This window comes from Haemaphysalis longicornis, unplaced genomic scaffold (assembly GCF_048455015.1).
Source record: "Haemaphysalis longicornis isolate Haplotype H1 unplaced genomic scaffold, Haemaphysalis longicornis Haplotype H1 scaffold_6, whole genome shotgun sequence".
In the NCBI taxonomy this organism is placed as follows: Eukaryota; Metazoa; Arthropoda; class Arachnida; order Ixodida; family Ixodidae; genus Haemaphysalis; species Haemaphysalis longicornis.
In genome coordinates this window covers 211,059,495-211,076,462 of record NW_027526407.1, presented here as the reverse complement: position 1 = coordinate 211,076,462, position 16,968 = coordinate 211,059,495, and the positions used below count along the sequence as shown (strand labels likewise).

General features: G+C 50.2%; 1 protein-coding gene across 2 annotated transcripts in view; it reads left to right on the top strand.

Moving 5' to 3' along the window:
* The first annotated feature begins 70 nt into the window (after positions 1-70).
* Positions 71-16,968, top strand: part of LOC144141343 (12S rRNA N(4)-cytidine methyltransferase METTL15) — a 52,978-nt gene continuing 36,080 nt past the window's right edge. Inside the window, exons 1-3 of one of the 2 annotated variants that reach the window (XM_077672937.1) lie at positions 71-304; positions 5,859-6,002; positions 8,286-8,422. In XM_077672937.1, the coding sequence (XP_077529063.1) occupies positions 269-304; positions 5,859-6,002; positions 8,286-8,422 (317 nt within the window). In that variant the 5' untranslated portion in view covers positions 71-268. The remainder of the gene's footprint in view (positions 305-5,858; positions 6,003-8,285; positions 8,423-16,968) is intronic. The other variant, XM_077672939.1, reaches the window with a different exon arrangement.

The following is a 16,968-nucleotide window of genomic DNA, read 5'->3' as shown; positions in this document are numbered from 1 at the left end:
GCACCTAGTAAACATCAATAAAAAAACGTTTTAAAAGCGTGAACGGGGTAGACACGAGCCGACTGGATCCAAACTCGCAGCCGTGTTCTAGTCGTGTCGTCTGCAGCATGTGGCCTGGCATGGCGGTGTGCCCTTTTTTCGCTTGTGCTCTCCGGGTTTTCGCGAGCGAGTTATGAGCGCAGTATTTGAGACAACCACGTCAGGGTGGTAGGGAAGGCTCGCTCAGCGTACCTTTTCCCTGTGGGAAGGCTCGGCGAATGCTGGAACAATGTTGAGAACTCTACGGAAGCTGTCGACCCTCCAGGTATAAGCTGTGGTAGACCTCTAGGTGCTTTGGTGCGTTGCATTTGGCGCGGTGTTGTGTTTGACAGAGCAGAAGGCATTCGACAGCGTAAGGGAAAAAGTGTATGCATTCTGGAAGGCAACACAAGTGCCCGCCTCACCGGGCCGTAGCTAGGGAATGCAGGCTAAAGAAGTTTAGACACTGCGATGACGGTTTTGAAGCCGCGGTTATTAACGGAGGCGTATATTGCACCTATGACGTGACGAGGCACAGTGTGGCTGAAGCACTTTGATGCAAGCGATTGCTTTGTTCAGTCATTTATCCTGCGATTCCTGAAGCACTACTACCTGGCTGCACCTACCATAGTTTGTGGTGCAGAAGAAGCGTTCCGCACTGGTCTGCGCTGAACTAGCAGCAGTGGAACGGGTGGCACGTGCAGTAACCCCTCGTTATAACGAAGTCAGCGGGACGGCGAAAAATTTCGTTTTAAGCGGGGTTTTGATATAAGCCACAACTGCGAGGAATCAAAACACAATGTATTCAGTGAAGCAAAGCGTTATTCATGTGCAAAAAGGGCAGGGAGCTTTGGCTGTTTCGAGTTCCCGCCGAGCACCAGCAACCCCTGCTCCAATTTGACCAACAGGATGCAAGTTGGGCGAGTTGGTGTTGATTCATCTTGAAAATTGGCGCGCAAAGACGTTGACTAAGAAGCGCAATACACGGGACGAAGCGCGTCGTCCTGTGTATTTCTCTTCTTAGTCAACGTCTTTCCGCGACAATTTTCCAGATCAATTTGACCAAGCATTGCGTAAGGCTCGGTCACCGCTAAGGCTTTCAACTTTACTTCGCAGCACGCGTAGGTACTCCCGCGTCCAAAGGCACATGCCGTCGGTGCCCAAGGGACCTTTGGAGGAGCAGCGATGTGACAACAAGGGGGCGAGGAGTTGACACGAAGGCGAGCGAGAGCAGTGACTTGCAGACTGGAGGGCCAATGAGGAAAGGAAGGCCACTCTTATAGGGCAAGGGGGGCTGTTGCGGGCGTCACGGAACGCTACAAGAGTTTCGCACCGGAAATGCTGTGGCTCGAGCCTGAGGTCGTGTTCATTGAGGTTAAAAAACTATTAACCGCTCATTGTGGGTACACAGCGCAATCATGAAAACTGACCGGCTTTGCACTATTGGCTCTGCATGAGCACTGGACAATTTTTTCCCGAGGTGTGCATCCATGCAGTTTGCAAAGCAAGAGTTTTTCGGCGCCCCGTTGTCGTCGAATTCTGCGGTTCGAGTGTCGGTGTTCGTGCACCGTCCCATCCACGCCATTGACCAATGTCCAGGAACAAAATTCAATGACCCTACCACGCATTTGGACCGTTTGTCTAAAGTAAGATGGCGCGAATCGAGCATGACCGGCTCTAGAAAATTGCCGGGGAAACACCAGATTGCACTGACCCGCTATGTTGACAGCCTGACCTGCCGCTGGGTCGCTGCTTCTCGGCGACGCCTCTCCTCACCACTTCGCTCTAAGCGGGTCAAGGTCTCCCCGCGCTTCGAGTAATGCAGCCTAAAATGCATGCGTTTGGGTTGGGACCAGAAGAAATTTTGAATAAAGCGATATTTCGAGTAAAGCGATGTTGTTGTAACGAGGGATTACTGTATGTTGATCTTTTTCGGGAGAGATCGTTTGATTGAAAATCCCTTTCGCGCTGTACGTTATAACGCACTCAATTTGTAAGACTCCTTTTTGTTGTTGTTTTGTTGTAAAGGCTAAAAAGATTGTGAGCTGACTCCACGACTACGCAAGTGTTAGTTGCCGAACTTGCTGGAAGAAACGACATGTAAATGCGAAGGTATTTGGTGAGGGAGTTGTGTGGGTTACGAAAGTAACCCACATATGGTATCTGCTGCAAATAATAATAATAATAATCTTTATTTGCGGAAAACTTGGCCCCGTGTGGCACGCAAGGCTCGACAGAAAGGCTGAGGCCCGTGCGCTAGTGCGTCTGCTAGCCTGCCACACAGGGCAGGTGATGCCGAAGCAAATGTCTCACACACACAGAAATGATGGTGCAGCGAATGTCATCAACTGTCATCATTATTGGCCAATCCCCCTGAGTGGGCCATTGAATAACTGCAGGATGTGCTCTCCTTAGGGGAAAGGGGGGGATTGACATTCCCTATATTGAAGCCGGAATCCTTCGTTACTGTCATTGATGTTGACAGCAGAGAACGAGTTCAACCCTCTTCAGTCCACACTTCATGTCAGTGAGGAGCGTGCATGTTGACCCAATCAGTCACTGGCAGCTGTCATTGTGTGATGAGGTGTCGCTGGAGAGGTCAATCCACCGAATTCCACGGGTGTAGCCAACAAAAAAAAAAGACGCAAGGTATGGGGAGGAGCAAGAAATGAAGCTGTTCGTTCTCGGAGGCAGCAAGACGGCCACCCTCGTGGTGTAGGCCCGAGGACCGTCGCCGGCTCTCTCGTCTGAGCCACTGCCAGGCTGTCAACGAGACGACAAAGAGCTGTTGCACCCGTCGGAGTGAGTGGTGTTCCAGTGGCATAGAGCGCGGGCAGCGAGGCCTCACCGTGGCGCAGACCTAATCACTTCCGTCCCACCTCTAGCCTGTTAAGAATTCCTCCGTTCTCGGAAGGCGTGTCTAAAGTTTATACGTCGCTGACGGGGAAGAGCTCGGGAGGACTTTGGAGGCCCCGGATCAAGTAACCGAAGACGAGGATCGGAACGAAAAGCGGCCGCTGTTTACACCATGCGGCGCATCCGACACCATGCCACAGACCCCGGACGGTGCGGCGCCAGCGAGCGACGTGTGTTTATATGTGTGCGTGCTTGCAGACGAACCGACGCCAACCATCGCCATTTGAGGCACCGAGACTCTCCTCTTTGTTCGTGCCCTTACCCTCTTTCAGTAGTGTATACCTGTGCGTATAATAAACAGTTCTTCAAGTGAACCCCACACTGTTCGCATCGTTCCTTGGAGATCTCCTGCGCGCGCGGCACCAGCCGCCCCGTTAAGTTACGCGCAGTCGAGCGGGAACTCGCTAATATCTAAAGGCAAGTTCACGCCTGCGGTTTTCCGTACTGTTTTCGACAAAGAAAACACTACTCATCATTTTGGTGCCGAAACCCGGGAGAAGTCGACCAAGCGACACCGAGAGCATCATGGATCGACTCCAGAGAAACCAAGCAGCAATTCGCAGCAGCATCGACAAGACCATTGCAACCGCCAACGAGCTACTGCAAGCGTCACCAGCAGCGATCGGTGAGCTGGAAGAATTGTTTGACTTGCTTATCCAACAATCTGCAGAGCTTAGAGTAGCTAACGAGAACGTCGAAAAGAAGATAGACATCGACCAGCTTGATGAAGAATTGGCCAGCTGTAGTGCGTACAGCACAAAAATAAGCTCGATGAAAACAATCGTCAAAAGAGCTATCAAAATGGGAACAGCTAGCGACATTGCCCCGGCGGTTTCATCGCAAGTTAACACCAGTTCAACGAGCAACACACAGTCCTCGGCTCCCGCGTCAAGTACGACGTCGTTTCAATCACAGGAGGCAACCACCAGACTTCCGAAGCTCGAAATTGCAAAATTCAACATAGCCATCGGCCACCATCACGTGGTTGTCCAGTGAGATACCGCCACGACTCCACTAACCTGCCCCGTGGCCAGCGAGCGAAGTGCGTCTCCGCGTCGTCACATCCAGACCGTCTCGTCCCTGAGATCGCCGACTGTGAGCGCATGACTCCCTTTATGACTGTGTCCGCAATCATCCGCACCTTTGTGTTTCCGCGTGCAGTCCATCTGTGTGCTGTACTGTCTATTCCGGCTGTAAACATCAATCCAGTTATTACAGTTGGCGTGTGTGCATTTGCGAAAGCATAGTCCAGGCTCGTGACTCTCTACGCGGTCTGGCCCAACATTTATTGCACATTGGCTGGTCCCTCTCATATAGGGTGTGAAGGAGTTCTGTAATGGCTTACACAAATACCCGGATCACGAAAGATCACAGTGAAAGCAACATTGCCTGCTTTGTTGCGGAAAAGAAAGTGTCTTACACGGAGAGATTTAGGCGGCCAGCTTCGTGCTAGGATCTGTCAAGAAGAGCCCCTGCAACTCAGCCTAGTTGGACTTTGTTCACTGTGGGACTGTGCCACAAACAGGTGGGGATCGGGAAATGGGCACAATGATGAGCGCCTCTGACGACTGGCTCGTGTTTTCGAAAAACTTGACAGGATCCCATCTTGAGCGAATGGAACGTACGTATGGATTCTCCGAAACTTACAGAAACAACACTAGCGGCATCCCCTTGTCAATGGACGGGTGGCTGCTTGTGCTGGGAAATACGAGATGCTTTCGTGACTTCCCTCAGTGTTAGCTCTACAAATGTTCAATAAAACAGCCGTGCGATTAAAGCAGGGTGGGCCTTCGCGGGTGTTGCATTGCAAGGGTGCTTAGCCAGACTAAGCACACGCTCCCCAGTTTGTCTATCTGACCTGTGAGATGGCATTCTTCTGCCTGGCATTTTCTGTGTGCACCCAGCGCCATCTGCTGCTTCCCCAGGTGAAAATGTATGTTTTTTTCTAGCTGGATTATTGAACCAGAAATTTCTTCTAGCTAGAAAAGGCAAATTTCTAGCTAGAAATTCAGTTTCTAGTTCATTTCTAGCTGGATTGAGATTTACTTCTAGCTAGCATTTTTCAATCCAGCTAGAAGGAAAAAAACCGCAAGCTGGAAATAATCGTTTCTAGCTAGACAAAGAATTTTTCTAGTTAGAAAGTTGTCGATTCCAGCTAGAATCTAATAATCTAGTCAGAAATGAAGCTGGAAATTATGATTTCTTGCTAGAAATGCTCTTCCCATTTTCATGGGGGTCACTTGGAGAGCAGGGAGCGGTACTGCCCAAGGGCTGAAATCGTCTCCCCTGGGCAGCTGCGTAGACTGGCCCACCTAACCCAACAGCGGCCCAACGCGTGTTGCCCATGGGGCCTCTGGATGGGGTGAAAGGAAACTGCTGCGGCAGGGAAGGTTCTGCTAGTGCTGGTGCTAAAACTATCCCAGACCCCACACCATGGGTGGCGACAGTTACTTGTTCATCTGTTACGTACAGGACCTCCATGTGTGCAATCCTATCTTCCAACTTCCTGTGGCGCTTGAAGCGTCAAAGGCAGCAGGACCACGAACTTACTCGCTTGCACTCCTCCTATTCTTTTGTGCAAGTGCTAGAAGCACTATTAGCTGTCCTGCCTAGCCTGGGGCTGGAATCTGGGGTTTTGGAACGAAAGTTCTTGGTTCAAGCCCCAGCAATGCCAGCATTTTTTTCCAACACCCAGGATTTTTTTTATTGTAAAATGCTTTCTTGGCTCCATCGTGTGCATTCCTCTTGTAAACAAGGGTGTTTTGGTACCTTTTAGCTCACTTTACAGGTGGCGTGTGGCATATCAGCTCTGAATCGCACTGGAAGTGCTGGGTTCGTACCCACCTGGGAACAAAATACCATCGCACGTGCGCCTCTGTGCCCCCGTCGTCGTTTACACGTTCCACAAAGTGGCAGACCCGCAGGTCCAGCGTGGGCCGAGCGTCTGCCGACGCCGCGTGCTGGTGGTGCGGGCTCTCTCAACGGAAGCCCGGCCAGCGGAAGAGTACTCCCACACCCCAGTGATGCTGCAGGAGGTGATCGAGTCGCTCAACATCCAGGACGACCAGGTGAGCAGTGGTGGGGGTGCACTGTCTGGGTGTTACCGCGAAAGCGTTCGTCAACTCAGTGGGTTGGGAATCCAGCGTCCCTTGCACACGAATGGCTCCACAATGGCCAACGGCTCAATGGAACAATAGAGCAGGTTGGGTAGTGCTCATATTGCCGCTGAATCTCTTGAGGAAGCTCCTGTGGGCAAAGGCTGAGTTGAGAAGAAAGTTGGAAATTTGGGGTCGGAATACGGGATTGGTACACATCCCCAGCAGCGGCACCACAGCTGGATGGTTCTGGCTGGCCCCGGATGGATTTAATAAGTACGGAGTGGCCTCCGACTTGTACAAGTCATGTGCATTCATTGGCGAAGCAGCCGTTGGGGGAGTTAGTGTCCTCTCTCACGGGCACTGCAGACGTGCGTATGTCGCAGGCCGCACCGATGATTGATGCCTTCGCAGTGCCTGCATTACAGGGAGTGCTTGGGTGTCCGCATAATTTTTTTTCCAGGCAGAGGCCCCAGAAGGGAAGAACTGAGGCAGCTTTTTCTCGTTTCACTTCTACTTTTGCTTGGCGAGCTTATTGGTGGGTATTTGCCATGCTCTCAGGGAATACTGGCGCCATCCTTGCCACCTGTCCAGGTGTCACCATTGTATCGTGTGCGATAGCAGCGGCAAGCGTGTCAGCCGACACGTGCGTGGGGACTGTTCTTGTCCTTGCATCGCAACACATGCTCGCTGTGCACGTTCCCCTTTCCTGTGCCCTCCGCCCTTCCCCAATGTGTGCCATAAAACTGGCCGCCCAATAAACGACAGGGTTCTTCTCGTCAAGGCTGGGCCTCACTATCAGTGCTGGTCACGTTGCGTGCTTTAGTGCAGCATTTTGTTGGGCTAGTTGGCACTGCATCTTATGAGTAGAAAAACTGTGTGTAAAAGACAAAACTAGGACCAAAGGGGCAGGACTGTGCCCGTTGCGTCTCCTTTGTCCTAGTCCTGTCATTTACTCGCACTTTTTCTGCTTCACTCACCACTTGGTTCTCCTAAGCTATGTGGTCGTGACTTCTTTGATAAATCCTACCAACGTGTGGCATGCCAGATTTTTGAGCTTGCCTTGTAAATGTTCAGACCTCACCAGGAAAAGTTTTTTTATGCAGCGTTCATGATCTTGGTGAATCATATACGGCTAACGTGAGCACATTGAGCGCGTGCTCTACCAGTGCAAGCAGTGATGTGAGAGAAGGGGAGACCTGCACCAAGCACCTGCATCCTGTGAGCATCCATAAGGTGGTCACGTGCTTTGGTCGCATAATTCAAGCATCAGGAATCCAAACTTTAAATTCAGCTAGATTGGGCTGTTATAGTTCGACGCAAATTATAACAGCCCACACAAAGCATTTAATTTGTCTGTCTTTGTGCGGGAAGCTCTCCCCTGAGAGGAGCTCATCGTGGTCCTCCTCATTTTTCCCATCATGTTAGTGTGAGTGCCAGAAGCATCATAGCACGGGTCGGTATTATGTTCTTTAAATACACTCGCAATGCATTGTGGTGTACATACAGTCTTTATCTAAAGTTTGTACGCCATGCCAAAACTTACTAGACACAAAAAATTTAAGGTGCCATCTTACGGACGGAAATGTTTTATGGCAGAGAGCTGTCGAAAGTGCCTCCCTTTCTCACTGTTGTTAAATAATTCGGTTACACTAAAACGTTAAGCCCTTGAGGCCAGAAGCATTTGACGTGGCCTAGGAAATTTTGACAGTGACTGTACACACATACGGATAATTTTTTTGCCCATGAAGACAAAATGGAAGCTTTTTCTATGAAAAGACAGCTTTTTGATGAGACAAATTTTATCGCAAGCTTCAAACAAATAACTGAAATAACAAAGGAAACATATGAAGCAGTGCCAATTTCTCCACGACATCGCACAATCTTGGTTGTGAGATTAGCAGCGGCCAACGTAAGCCACTGCCAAGGGCAATTGTAGGGGGGCCTGTAGTTTCGTTGGATCACATCGCATGAATTCTGACATGTACTTAGTTGAAGCACTGGTAAGAACATTTTTAATCCTGGCTTCTATTACATCACTGCTGCGCGTATTGCTTTATTGTAGTGTGAAATTTGAGAACTTTCAATGTGTCGGGCTTTTTATCGGATAAAGAGCATGGCTGTAATGGGGCTGAGTGAGTGATCAGTTGGGGCTAGGTGTTTGGAATTGAGCCCGGTTGTGTGTTGTCCTCGGCAGTCATCAGTTGGGTGATGTGGAGGGACAACAAGCGGTCTCCCCCCCCTGCCCGCTTGCAGACCATCCTGGACCTGACATTTGGGGCGGGCGGCCACACCAGGTGCATCCTGGAGGCGGCCAGAGGGGTGCGGGTGCTGGCCCTCGACCGGGACCCCTCGGCCCACGGGAGGGCCCAGGAGATGGCCAAGCACTACCCGTGAGTACGCGCCACTGGCCACTGGGCTGCACACACCGTGGCAGCTTTCTCGGTCGGTGAGACTCGTGTGGCTGTTGATGACGATGGACACGCTGGGAGCCAGCCCTTCCGGTGAAGTTTCAGCGCTGCCTGTGTCGAGTGTGCGCCACTTGCAGCCGTTTGAGAAGCCACCGTCGATTCTCCCACCAGTGCGCAGTCTGTCCCAAGGGCCAAACTGGCATCATCATCACTGGGAACACCTGTCAGTTGGACAGGGGATTTCGAGGCACGCGGATAGGTGACATCAATTATGGGTGCACAAATGTGCTCTAGGCATGTGGATGGCAGTTGCACATGCATGCAGGGCCGCCCCTGTGCTGAGCCAGGAAGGGAAAAAACGCGGTGGTTGCGTTTTCCAATTGTTTCTCCCGTAACCGCGATTTCCCGTATCAAATCATGTGGTTCTGATTCTCGTACCAAGTTTCAGGCACATGAAAAGGCGCCTGATGGCTTGGGCATGTCGGTATCCAATGCATAGACGCTGTCGCAACATGGCCAAACACCACGCAGGTTTCTTCAAGTAGCGGATGTCTATTGGGGCAAACTTTTGCCCTGATAATAACTCAAAGAATGCCGAAGTGGTGAAGGAGCAGTCAGCAGTGTGACGTGCACAGAGTAGCACCATCAAATCAAATGCTGCAGCGCCCGCCTTGTTTCTCGAACCATCGAATTAGCTTCGGAACGCTTCCAATCAAAGACGAACATTCTAGCCTAGCGATGACACGGCGGAGCACTGTCCCCATCAAATGAGGCGGCCTGTGCGGCATGCCAAAGAGGAGGAGGACGCAGCCGGGTGCAGCCAGACAAAAGGGGGCAAAACCCAAGGCATGGTTAGCGCCAATACGCATGTCGGTTGCAAGTGGGCAGGCACATGTAATGGATGCACAGACAGAGGCGTCTTGATACCACGCAAGCAGACAAACACACGGGTGTTGGGACAAAGTACTTCCCTCATGGACATACTACAAACAGGCTGAGTTAACTATGGATGTATTGAGAGGACTTGTACTGCATTTTCATGTGTATTACCTGCACCAAAACTGCGAGTGTTTCAGGGGTGAAGTAGAGGGGCAGATTATACGCGAGGTATTTCCTTCTACGCAGCTTCATGGCAACATGCATTGTGCCATGAGGACCTTGCAGCGGCAGTAGTGACTAGGCCACTCTTGTCCCATTGGTAGTGCTCGTTTTTCACACACAGCTGAGCAATATAACAACTTGAGCATAAATATTAGGCCAGTCGGCTACAGTTTTCTGCAAATGAAAAGAGCCGTTCAAGAGTACGGCACTCGAACACCATGAAAACACCACTCCATACTATGATGGTGATAGGTGTGAGTTAAATTTTGTTTGAATTGAGATGGTGGCTACCGCTGCATCAGTGGTCTATTTTTATATGCTTAGTTTGATGCTCTAACTTCTACCTTCTTGCCATACAAAATTGTATTCTGCATTCATACATGAATGGTAGGTGGTGACACCTTTTGATGTTTCGTTCAATAGACCATTGAAAGCACTTGTCAAGCGTCTTTATGCTGAATAAAGGGCCGAAGGTCTGTATCACTCAACACCGACAGACTGCGTCTGCAGGCCTGATTTTGTGCTGCTTTGTACGTAGATTGTGAAGGCATGGAAGGCGATTCCAGGTGAGATGATTCGCTAGAGCTTTGAGAAATGCTGCGTTGCAAACAGCACGGATGGAACTGAAGATCATATACTGCGACCCAAGCAATAGCTCTAGTGAGAGCAGGGATAGTGAGGGAGCGTGGCTTAGGCTGTGCAGGAAATGTATTTAACATGCAAAGTATAGGTGCGTTTCTTTGTGTCAACAAATGTGCAATGCTGCTGTAGTAGCTTTGGTCCTGTGTAAAATCTGCAGGCAATCTGGCGGGACTTTTTTTTGTTTGTTTTTTGTTGACGGAAAGTGGGGGTGCGGGGTTTATGCAGGGGCAGGTTACCTATATGCACTGCACGGATGGGGCTGTGCCAAGTACAAGTGTGTGGATTCATAAACAAATATGGTGAAGGATGGTGGCAAAATTGCCATAAAAGTTGGCTCTTCTGTCCCAGCACCACTTTGAATGGCACAGAGACAGTTTGCATGGTAAAGTGGACGATTGCGCTGGCGTCATGCGAGAAGGTGCTTTCGGTTGAGTGGATGCACAAAGCATTGTCCCCACAAGGGGGCCTTGAAAGCAAGATGTTCAGTGTGAAAGAGGGGGCCTGTGGTAACTCACGCAGCTCCATTCGAGCCACGAAGGGTTCTTCTTTTTGTTTTCAACTGAACAAGCGTTAAAAGCATTGCAGAAACTTTCAAATTTTGCACTACAGGAATGTGCTATGGGATGGTCAGTGGTGTCTCTCCATCTTCTTGGTGAATGATGAAGACGAAATAATGGAGTTCTTTTGATGCTCGAGCCGAGAGGATGATCTCGACTTGCTCTAATGACCGACGTCCGATGCTTGATGCAGGTGAGGGTCGAGGACCTCTTTTCTTGCTGGATATTAGGTTTGGGACAAAACCCAACACTCCGGTTTTGATCCCAAAAACCACGCCTCAAAAGAAAGAGCGAAAACCCCTTTCAAAATAATTAATATGAACCATTGATTGGCCACAAGAACCAACCAATCCTACAAATGTCCCCACCTGCGGTCACATGACCCAGCACTCTCCCTCATGCACTCATAGTACGTTTCCCGCGCAGGTTATTGCAACCGACAAGCAAATACAAGCCATCTGCTACCAAAAGTCACTGACCGCACGGAGTGGTCACCCCATTACGTTGAGCAGGCGGCATCTGCTCAAAAGCCAAAGCCAAACGCTGAGAGCAGTCTTCGCGCGGCTAACAACTTGCAGTGTCCCTGCCTTGCCACCTCGCACTTGTCTGCACGCGCCTGCTGGCACATTGAGGGAGTCGTGGCTAATCCCCTCCCAGACTAAGCGAGGCCGCGCCCACCGCCTGACTTGCAGGAAGAGTTGCTGTAAGCCCTGGTGACCATTCTCGAGGCGAATGGCCCACCTACGCCGGCTTCGCAAATCCTCAAAGCATACGCCGTGCGCCTTTTTGACACCAAGAGACGGCATCCTTTCGCTTCCCGTCAGCTCGTCCACCTTGATGACAAACGACCGAGGCAAGCCGTAATAGCGGCGTGCGCGCTGTCCGCGAGGAAACCCTGCGCCGGGGCTGTTTTCACTGCTGTGCACCCATCCGCCATTCACTGAGACTGCGGGTCGAGCTGACCGCATAGCAACGCAACAGTGGTACTCGGGCTAAGCACCCTCGTCTTTTGCCACACAAAAGGAAGGAACACAAAGCATGCACTCAGCAGCCCCCAACTTCGCGTCCCTGCGGTCGCATGAAAGGAACGCAGCATGACAGCTACAAGCGGAGGCGACGCCGATACATGAGCCACCGGTGGCTTTCATTAATTAAATGAGGAGCCCGAACTTAAAGGGGTCCTGAAATACCTTCCGCCGATGCATGGATGTACATGTAACCAAATAAAGCAATGTATTAGCTATCTCATCCCACAAGAATTTTGTTAAAGCGATGAGTATTAGCTGAGAAATCGTAAATCAAAAACCGCACAGTATCGTCGCACCGCGTTTCCTCCTCCTTTCAACTTACTCTCCGCTGTTGACGGCGCGCCAGCCTTCCCTCCCGTGATGCTGCGCTCCGCGGCGGTGACGTACTTCCGCTATTGCACTGCTCACACTGCCGTCTGCTACGGGCAAGCTTTGTTGACACCTTGAATCATGCACTCCGCTCAAGGCTGGAAAAGCGAACGAAAAACCTGGCCGCATGTGTGAGGCGGCCTGGCCTTGCCCTTTCGCGGTGTAATTTGCTGTCTTATTTTGCGGTGGTGGTAATTCCTGCCGGCGGCATGCGAAATAGACATTTTAAACCGATACAGAACCCGTGCACAAAACGCTTCAATCATGTGACCAGTTCAGCTTGGGGCGACGCGTGGTGGAGAGCGGCAACGTTGTCAAAACATGCTCCGGCGCGACTCTGAGCTTTCTAGCGCTGGAGCGAGCGCCATTTCTTTGACAATCTCAAACATCGGTTGCCTTGGCAACAAGGCACAAACCGCCCCAGAAGTTAGTTACGGTTGCGTGATCCCGGTTCAGCTCGGGGCCCCATCTCGCGACATGTGGGCACTGCAGGCATACCACTCACTCCCATTGGGAAGTGTGAGAGGCGTTTGGCATTACAGGAGGCGATGGTGTGTGTGTTGTGGACGCCTTTGTTTCGCGATGAAATGCGACGTTGTGCTTCTGCGGGTGGATAGTGCTTCCCATGTTCTGGATTATCTTTCTCGAGCGACGTACGACTCAACCTCGCATGGGGTACGTGCAGTGTGCGTGGCTAAAAGCCATCTCGGCTTGCGCGCCAGAGTTAAGTGACTTGCTGTTCGTCCCCGCAAACCGCGCGCGAGGTGAGTGCCGAATTTACGACGGGCAGAAGCAGGCAACCCATCGTCTGTCAATCGCGGTTCAGACTTGCAACGCATGTTGTGACGTTGTGTTCGTTCGAAACGCGTCTCTAGTTTGTTTTGAAGTTGAATAAAATGTATCCGTCAAACCCGGGCATTCGGCTCAGGGCGTTCTCTGCAATTGCACGAAAGAAGTGCCACGGGGCTTCAACGCTTTCTTTATGGAACGTACTCAGGTAAGAGAATATCCATGTCGTGTTATGGCCGTGTTGCATTCAATACGAACGGTTAAGCGTTTGTTTACACTTGTTTCGTTTGTCATAAAATGTCCAAGCACTCCGGCACTCCACTCTGCTGGCAGGTCAGCCGGCGAGCCGACGCTGAGCAGACGACTCATCTCTTTGCCGGAAGTGCGTGAAAAAGCCGCCCAATAGCAGGATGTCTAGCTCATGACGAACATCTGGGAATCGATGATGTAGACATGTGAAGATGGCGGCGTCCAAAAACACGAAGGGAAGGGTGAGAAGAAAGCGACAAACTTTGCAACAAAAGTGTGAGCTTTCCGCTGCGCGTAAAAGAGTAATACTTGGCACAGATTACGTTGACGACCCAATCCAACGATTGCGCTACTTCATTTAGTGTGCTCAAAACGCCTTCCAGGGCCCCTTTAACAGCGTCACATGGGCCAGCGATAGAAGCACAGTTGCCATCCGAGTGGCAGTGCAGTGAGACGGAAGTCGCCCATTCGTGTTTCCTGGCAGCCCAGGGTGGGGGCCGCCCACCACTGCCTCAGACCTGCTTTCTGCTGTGCAGTTTGAGGTCACATTGGCATTGGGGCAATTGTACTTTGGCCCCTTCGGGATCCACTCATGGTGCCACCCAAACGAAGAACAAAATCATTTGCGCTTGGCCATTTTTTCCCTCTTTCCTGAGAGCACGAAACGAAGGCATGTGCGGTGCACAACCGAGGGGAAGGGCAACGGAGTGTCCGCTTGTGCCTGTCAAAACCATTCCCACGCGGCTCTGTTCCCGCCTGGCAAAACATTTCACACTGCTGCAAGAAATCAATCACTGCTGGGAAAATATTCAACAGTAGCCCAAGTGCCTCTTTCCAGACTGGAGCACAACTCAAACACCTGTGGCAGCGCTGGGTTCCTGGTGGGGTAAACGGAGGAACCGTTTTCAGCCACCTCGGACTGGTTTGGCAGAACCTTTTGAATGCACTCCGTTGAAGTCTGCGGCAGGTAATGAAGTTGTGCGAAAAAGCAGGTGTAACTGGCCTCAAGAGGGAAGATGCAGGCCACACTGTACCTTGCTTCGGGACGTCAAGCTGAATGTTGGAAGCTAAGGGAATTTGACGAGTTTAAAGGCATTCAATGGGACAAATGTGGTGAAGCTACAAATGCGAGTTGAAGGAGGAACAGGTGAAGTGAATTCTTTTACCATTTTTTTATTTAAAGAAACACAGGAATTTGGGCAGAAGACGTCTGTGTTGCCGCAGCTATAAAGGTAAGCTTACAAAAAGCGCAAGGTGCTGAGTCAAAGTAGCAAAAAAGCATGAGAAACCCCCCCCCCAGTACACCAGCACATTATTTGAAACAAGGTCTCTTACACCCTGGCTAAGGGGCCACCAAAATGTGTGGCTGATGTGCACACAGCATCATGACTGCCAGAGCTTATTTGTACGGGTGGGCAGCAATGGAGGGAATGATGTTGTGCGGCCAACCTGCAAGGTCGCGTGGCCTCCGCAGCGACATCGCGGGCACGGCGCGTGGAAGGGAAGCGCGAGGAGCTTTCTAGGACTCGTCTTTGAATACACTGGTGCTGACGTGGAGCTTCTGGGTGGTCTGCCTCCTGCTTGCGGCGTGCACCCGCGACCGTCCTTGAAACAGAAGTGAATAACGCAATATTCGGTTCTGTTTTGAATCGATTAGCACTATTCGGGAACTTCCTGATATCTTCGTAGGATTTCAAAGTTCCAAACCTCAAAAGGACAGCTGTTTTGATATACTCAGATGCACCAAATTATGCCCCGTTGAAAACGAGAAATGCCCTGCTCAAAGCACGTAAAAATCAGCTAGTATTTATACACAAGTTTAAATACACAAGTTTAAACTACTCTGGCACCATACCGGGTGTATGGCACTTTGAGTGCCTAGGATCGACTCCCATAAGCATGTACAGTCAAAGCTCGTTATAACAAACACTGATACAGCAAATTATTGGCTACAGCAAACTAAATACGGGCTTTGGTTGGTCACAGTGTATTGCAGTGACACTTGGGTATTCTTTTTACAACAAAACCGAAACTGTGAGAGCCATGCATGATATCAGCTATAACAACGCAATATTTGGTTTGCGCGAGGCTCGAAATTTGAAATCTGCATAAAAAAATGCAGAATAGAAAAAATTGGAATGTGACACAGCAATTTTTAATAGCTTGTAAAGCTGTAATCCAGAAAAGGCCCTTTCGTGCATGGAGACCATGAAAAAGTTGAAGCTTCAGTTGTGTGAAAAGCGGCCAGATGAACATCACATCCCTTCTCAAATGAATAAGAACGCAGGCCTGTTTTGCCAGCCGAGCTTTGTTCTCTCGTGATTTCATGTCATATTATGGCCCGTTTAGTTTCAAGTGCCCAAGGAGACGGGGAAGGATCACTTCGTGTATAGCAGGTTTGAGGCCTAGAGTAATGGGTTTTAGTGCCCGAGCCGATTTTTACCTCTACCGTTGCAACAAACTTCGGATACGAGGAACTAATTTAGTGCCCCGATAGTACTTGGTTACAACAAGGCTCGACTGTGCCAGCCTCCGATGATGATGATGATTTCTATTGGTTTCCCCTTTGAAGCGGGGTGGTGACATGTCATCTTACCAAAAAGGACTAATATAACCATGTTTTACACTCTTGGTTTAATACTAGCGCTGCTTAGGGCAGGCACTAAAGCTTATTAGGCCCGAAATACTTTCTTTTTCCTGTTACGGGTGGTAACTGTCCTAGGCAAGATTCCCCTCTCTGCTTTTCGTCCACCAGCATTCTAATCTTCTTTTCGTCCCCTCGACAGCCTTGAAGTTAACTTCCTCTCTGATACCCTTAAATCCTGGGTCTTCTGAAAGCCCAATATTCCCTTCATGTAGATTTGGATGGATACCTTCACATTCTAACACTATGTGCCGCATAGTTTCTGTTTCTTTTCCGCAGACCACGCATACCCCATCATTTTGTGAATACTTCCCCACAAAGCTCTTAGTTCGCAGGCAACCTGCTCTAGCCTCAAAAAGCAAAGCACTGCCCTGGGAATTATCGTAGAAATTTTCCTTTCTGATGTTCATCTTCTCAGCCCTGTACATCTCTAACGACGTTTTAGCTTCCATTTTTTCCCTCCATTTATTCGTTTCAATCTGCCTTGCCTCTTTTTTGGTTACCTTGGCTGTTTTGGATTCCCCACTGTTCTTTCCGTATTTCATCGTTAGCCTTCTAGTCTTTCTTAACCACTGCGTGTCCACGCTTTTCAAGTATAGGTACCTAAAAACCTTTGCTGCCCACCTTCGTTGATCCATTGCCCTCAACCTCATCTCAAAGCATATTTTACTCTGAGCTTCTCTAACTTCAAACGACGCCCAGCCCATATCTCCATCTGCAGCCATGGCAGGCTTTCCCGCAAGGCAGTGGTGACGTGTGGGTGAAAGGCAGCACAGTTCCCTCTCATCACTTTTGCACGGGCACAGTTCAAGCTGCACCCCTCAACACTGTCTAGACTGTCTATGCATTGGGGTAGGCGCCCAGCTGTTTTTCTTTTTTGTAACCAAGTGGCGCGAGAAGTTTGTCTTTATTTAAACCTTCAATGGGCATTACTCTTTTCTAAACAGGACTCGTGGAAAATGATGCACTGCCTAGTTTGGCTCTCGTAAACCCCAGGGCACAGGCATTGGCACAGTGGCGCAGACAGAACAGAGTTAGTAGTAGGCACTAGGGCCGCCTTTGCTCTCCACTCCTTCTTGTATGTTTGGTTCAGACCTGAAATGCCCTCTGTGGAACTTTGTGTGCCGGGAGTTGCCTCGCATATGGCTA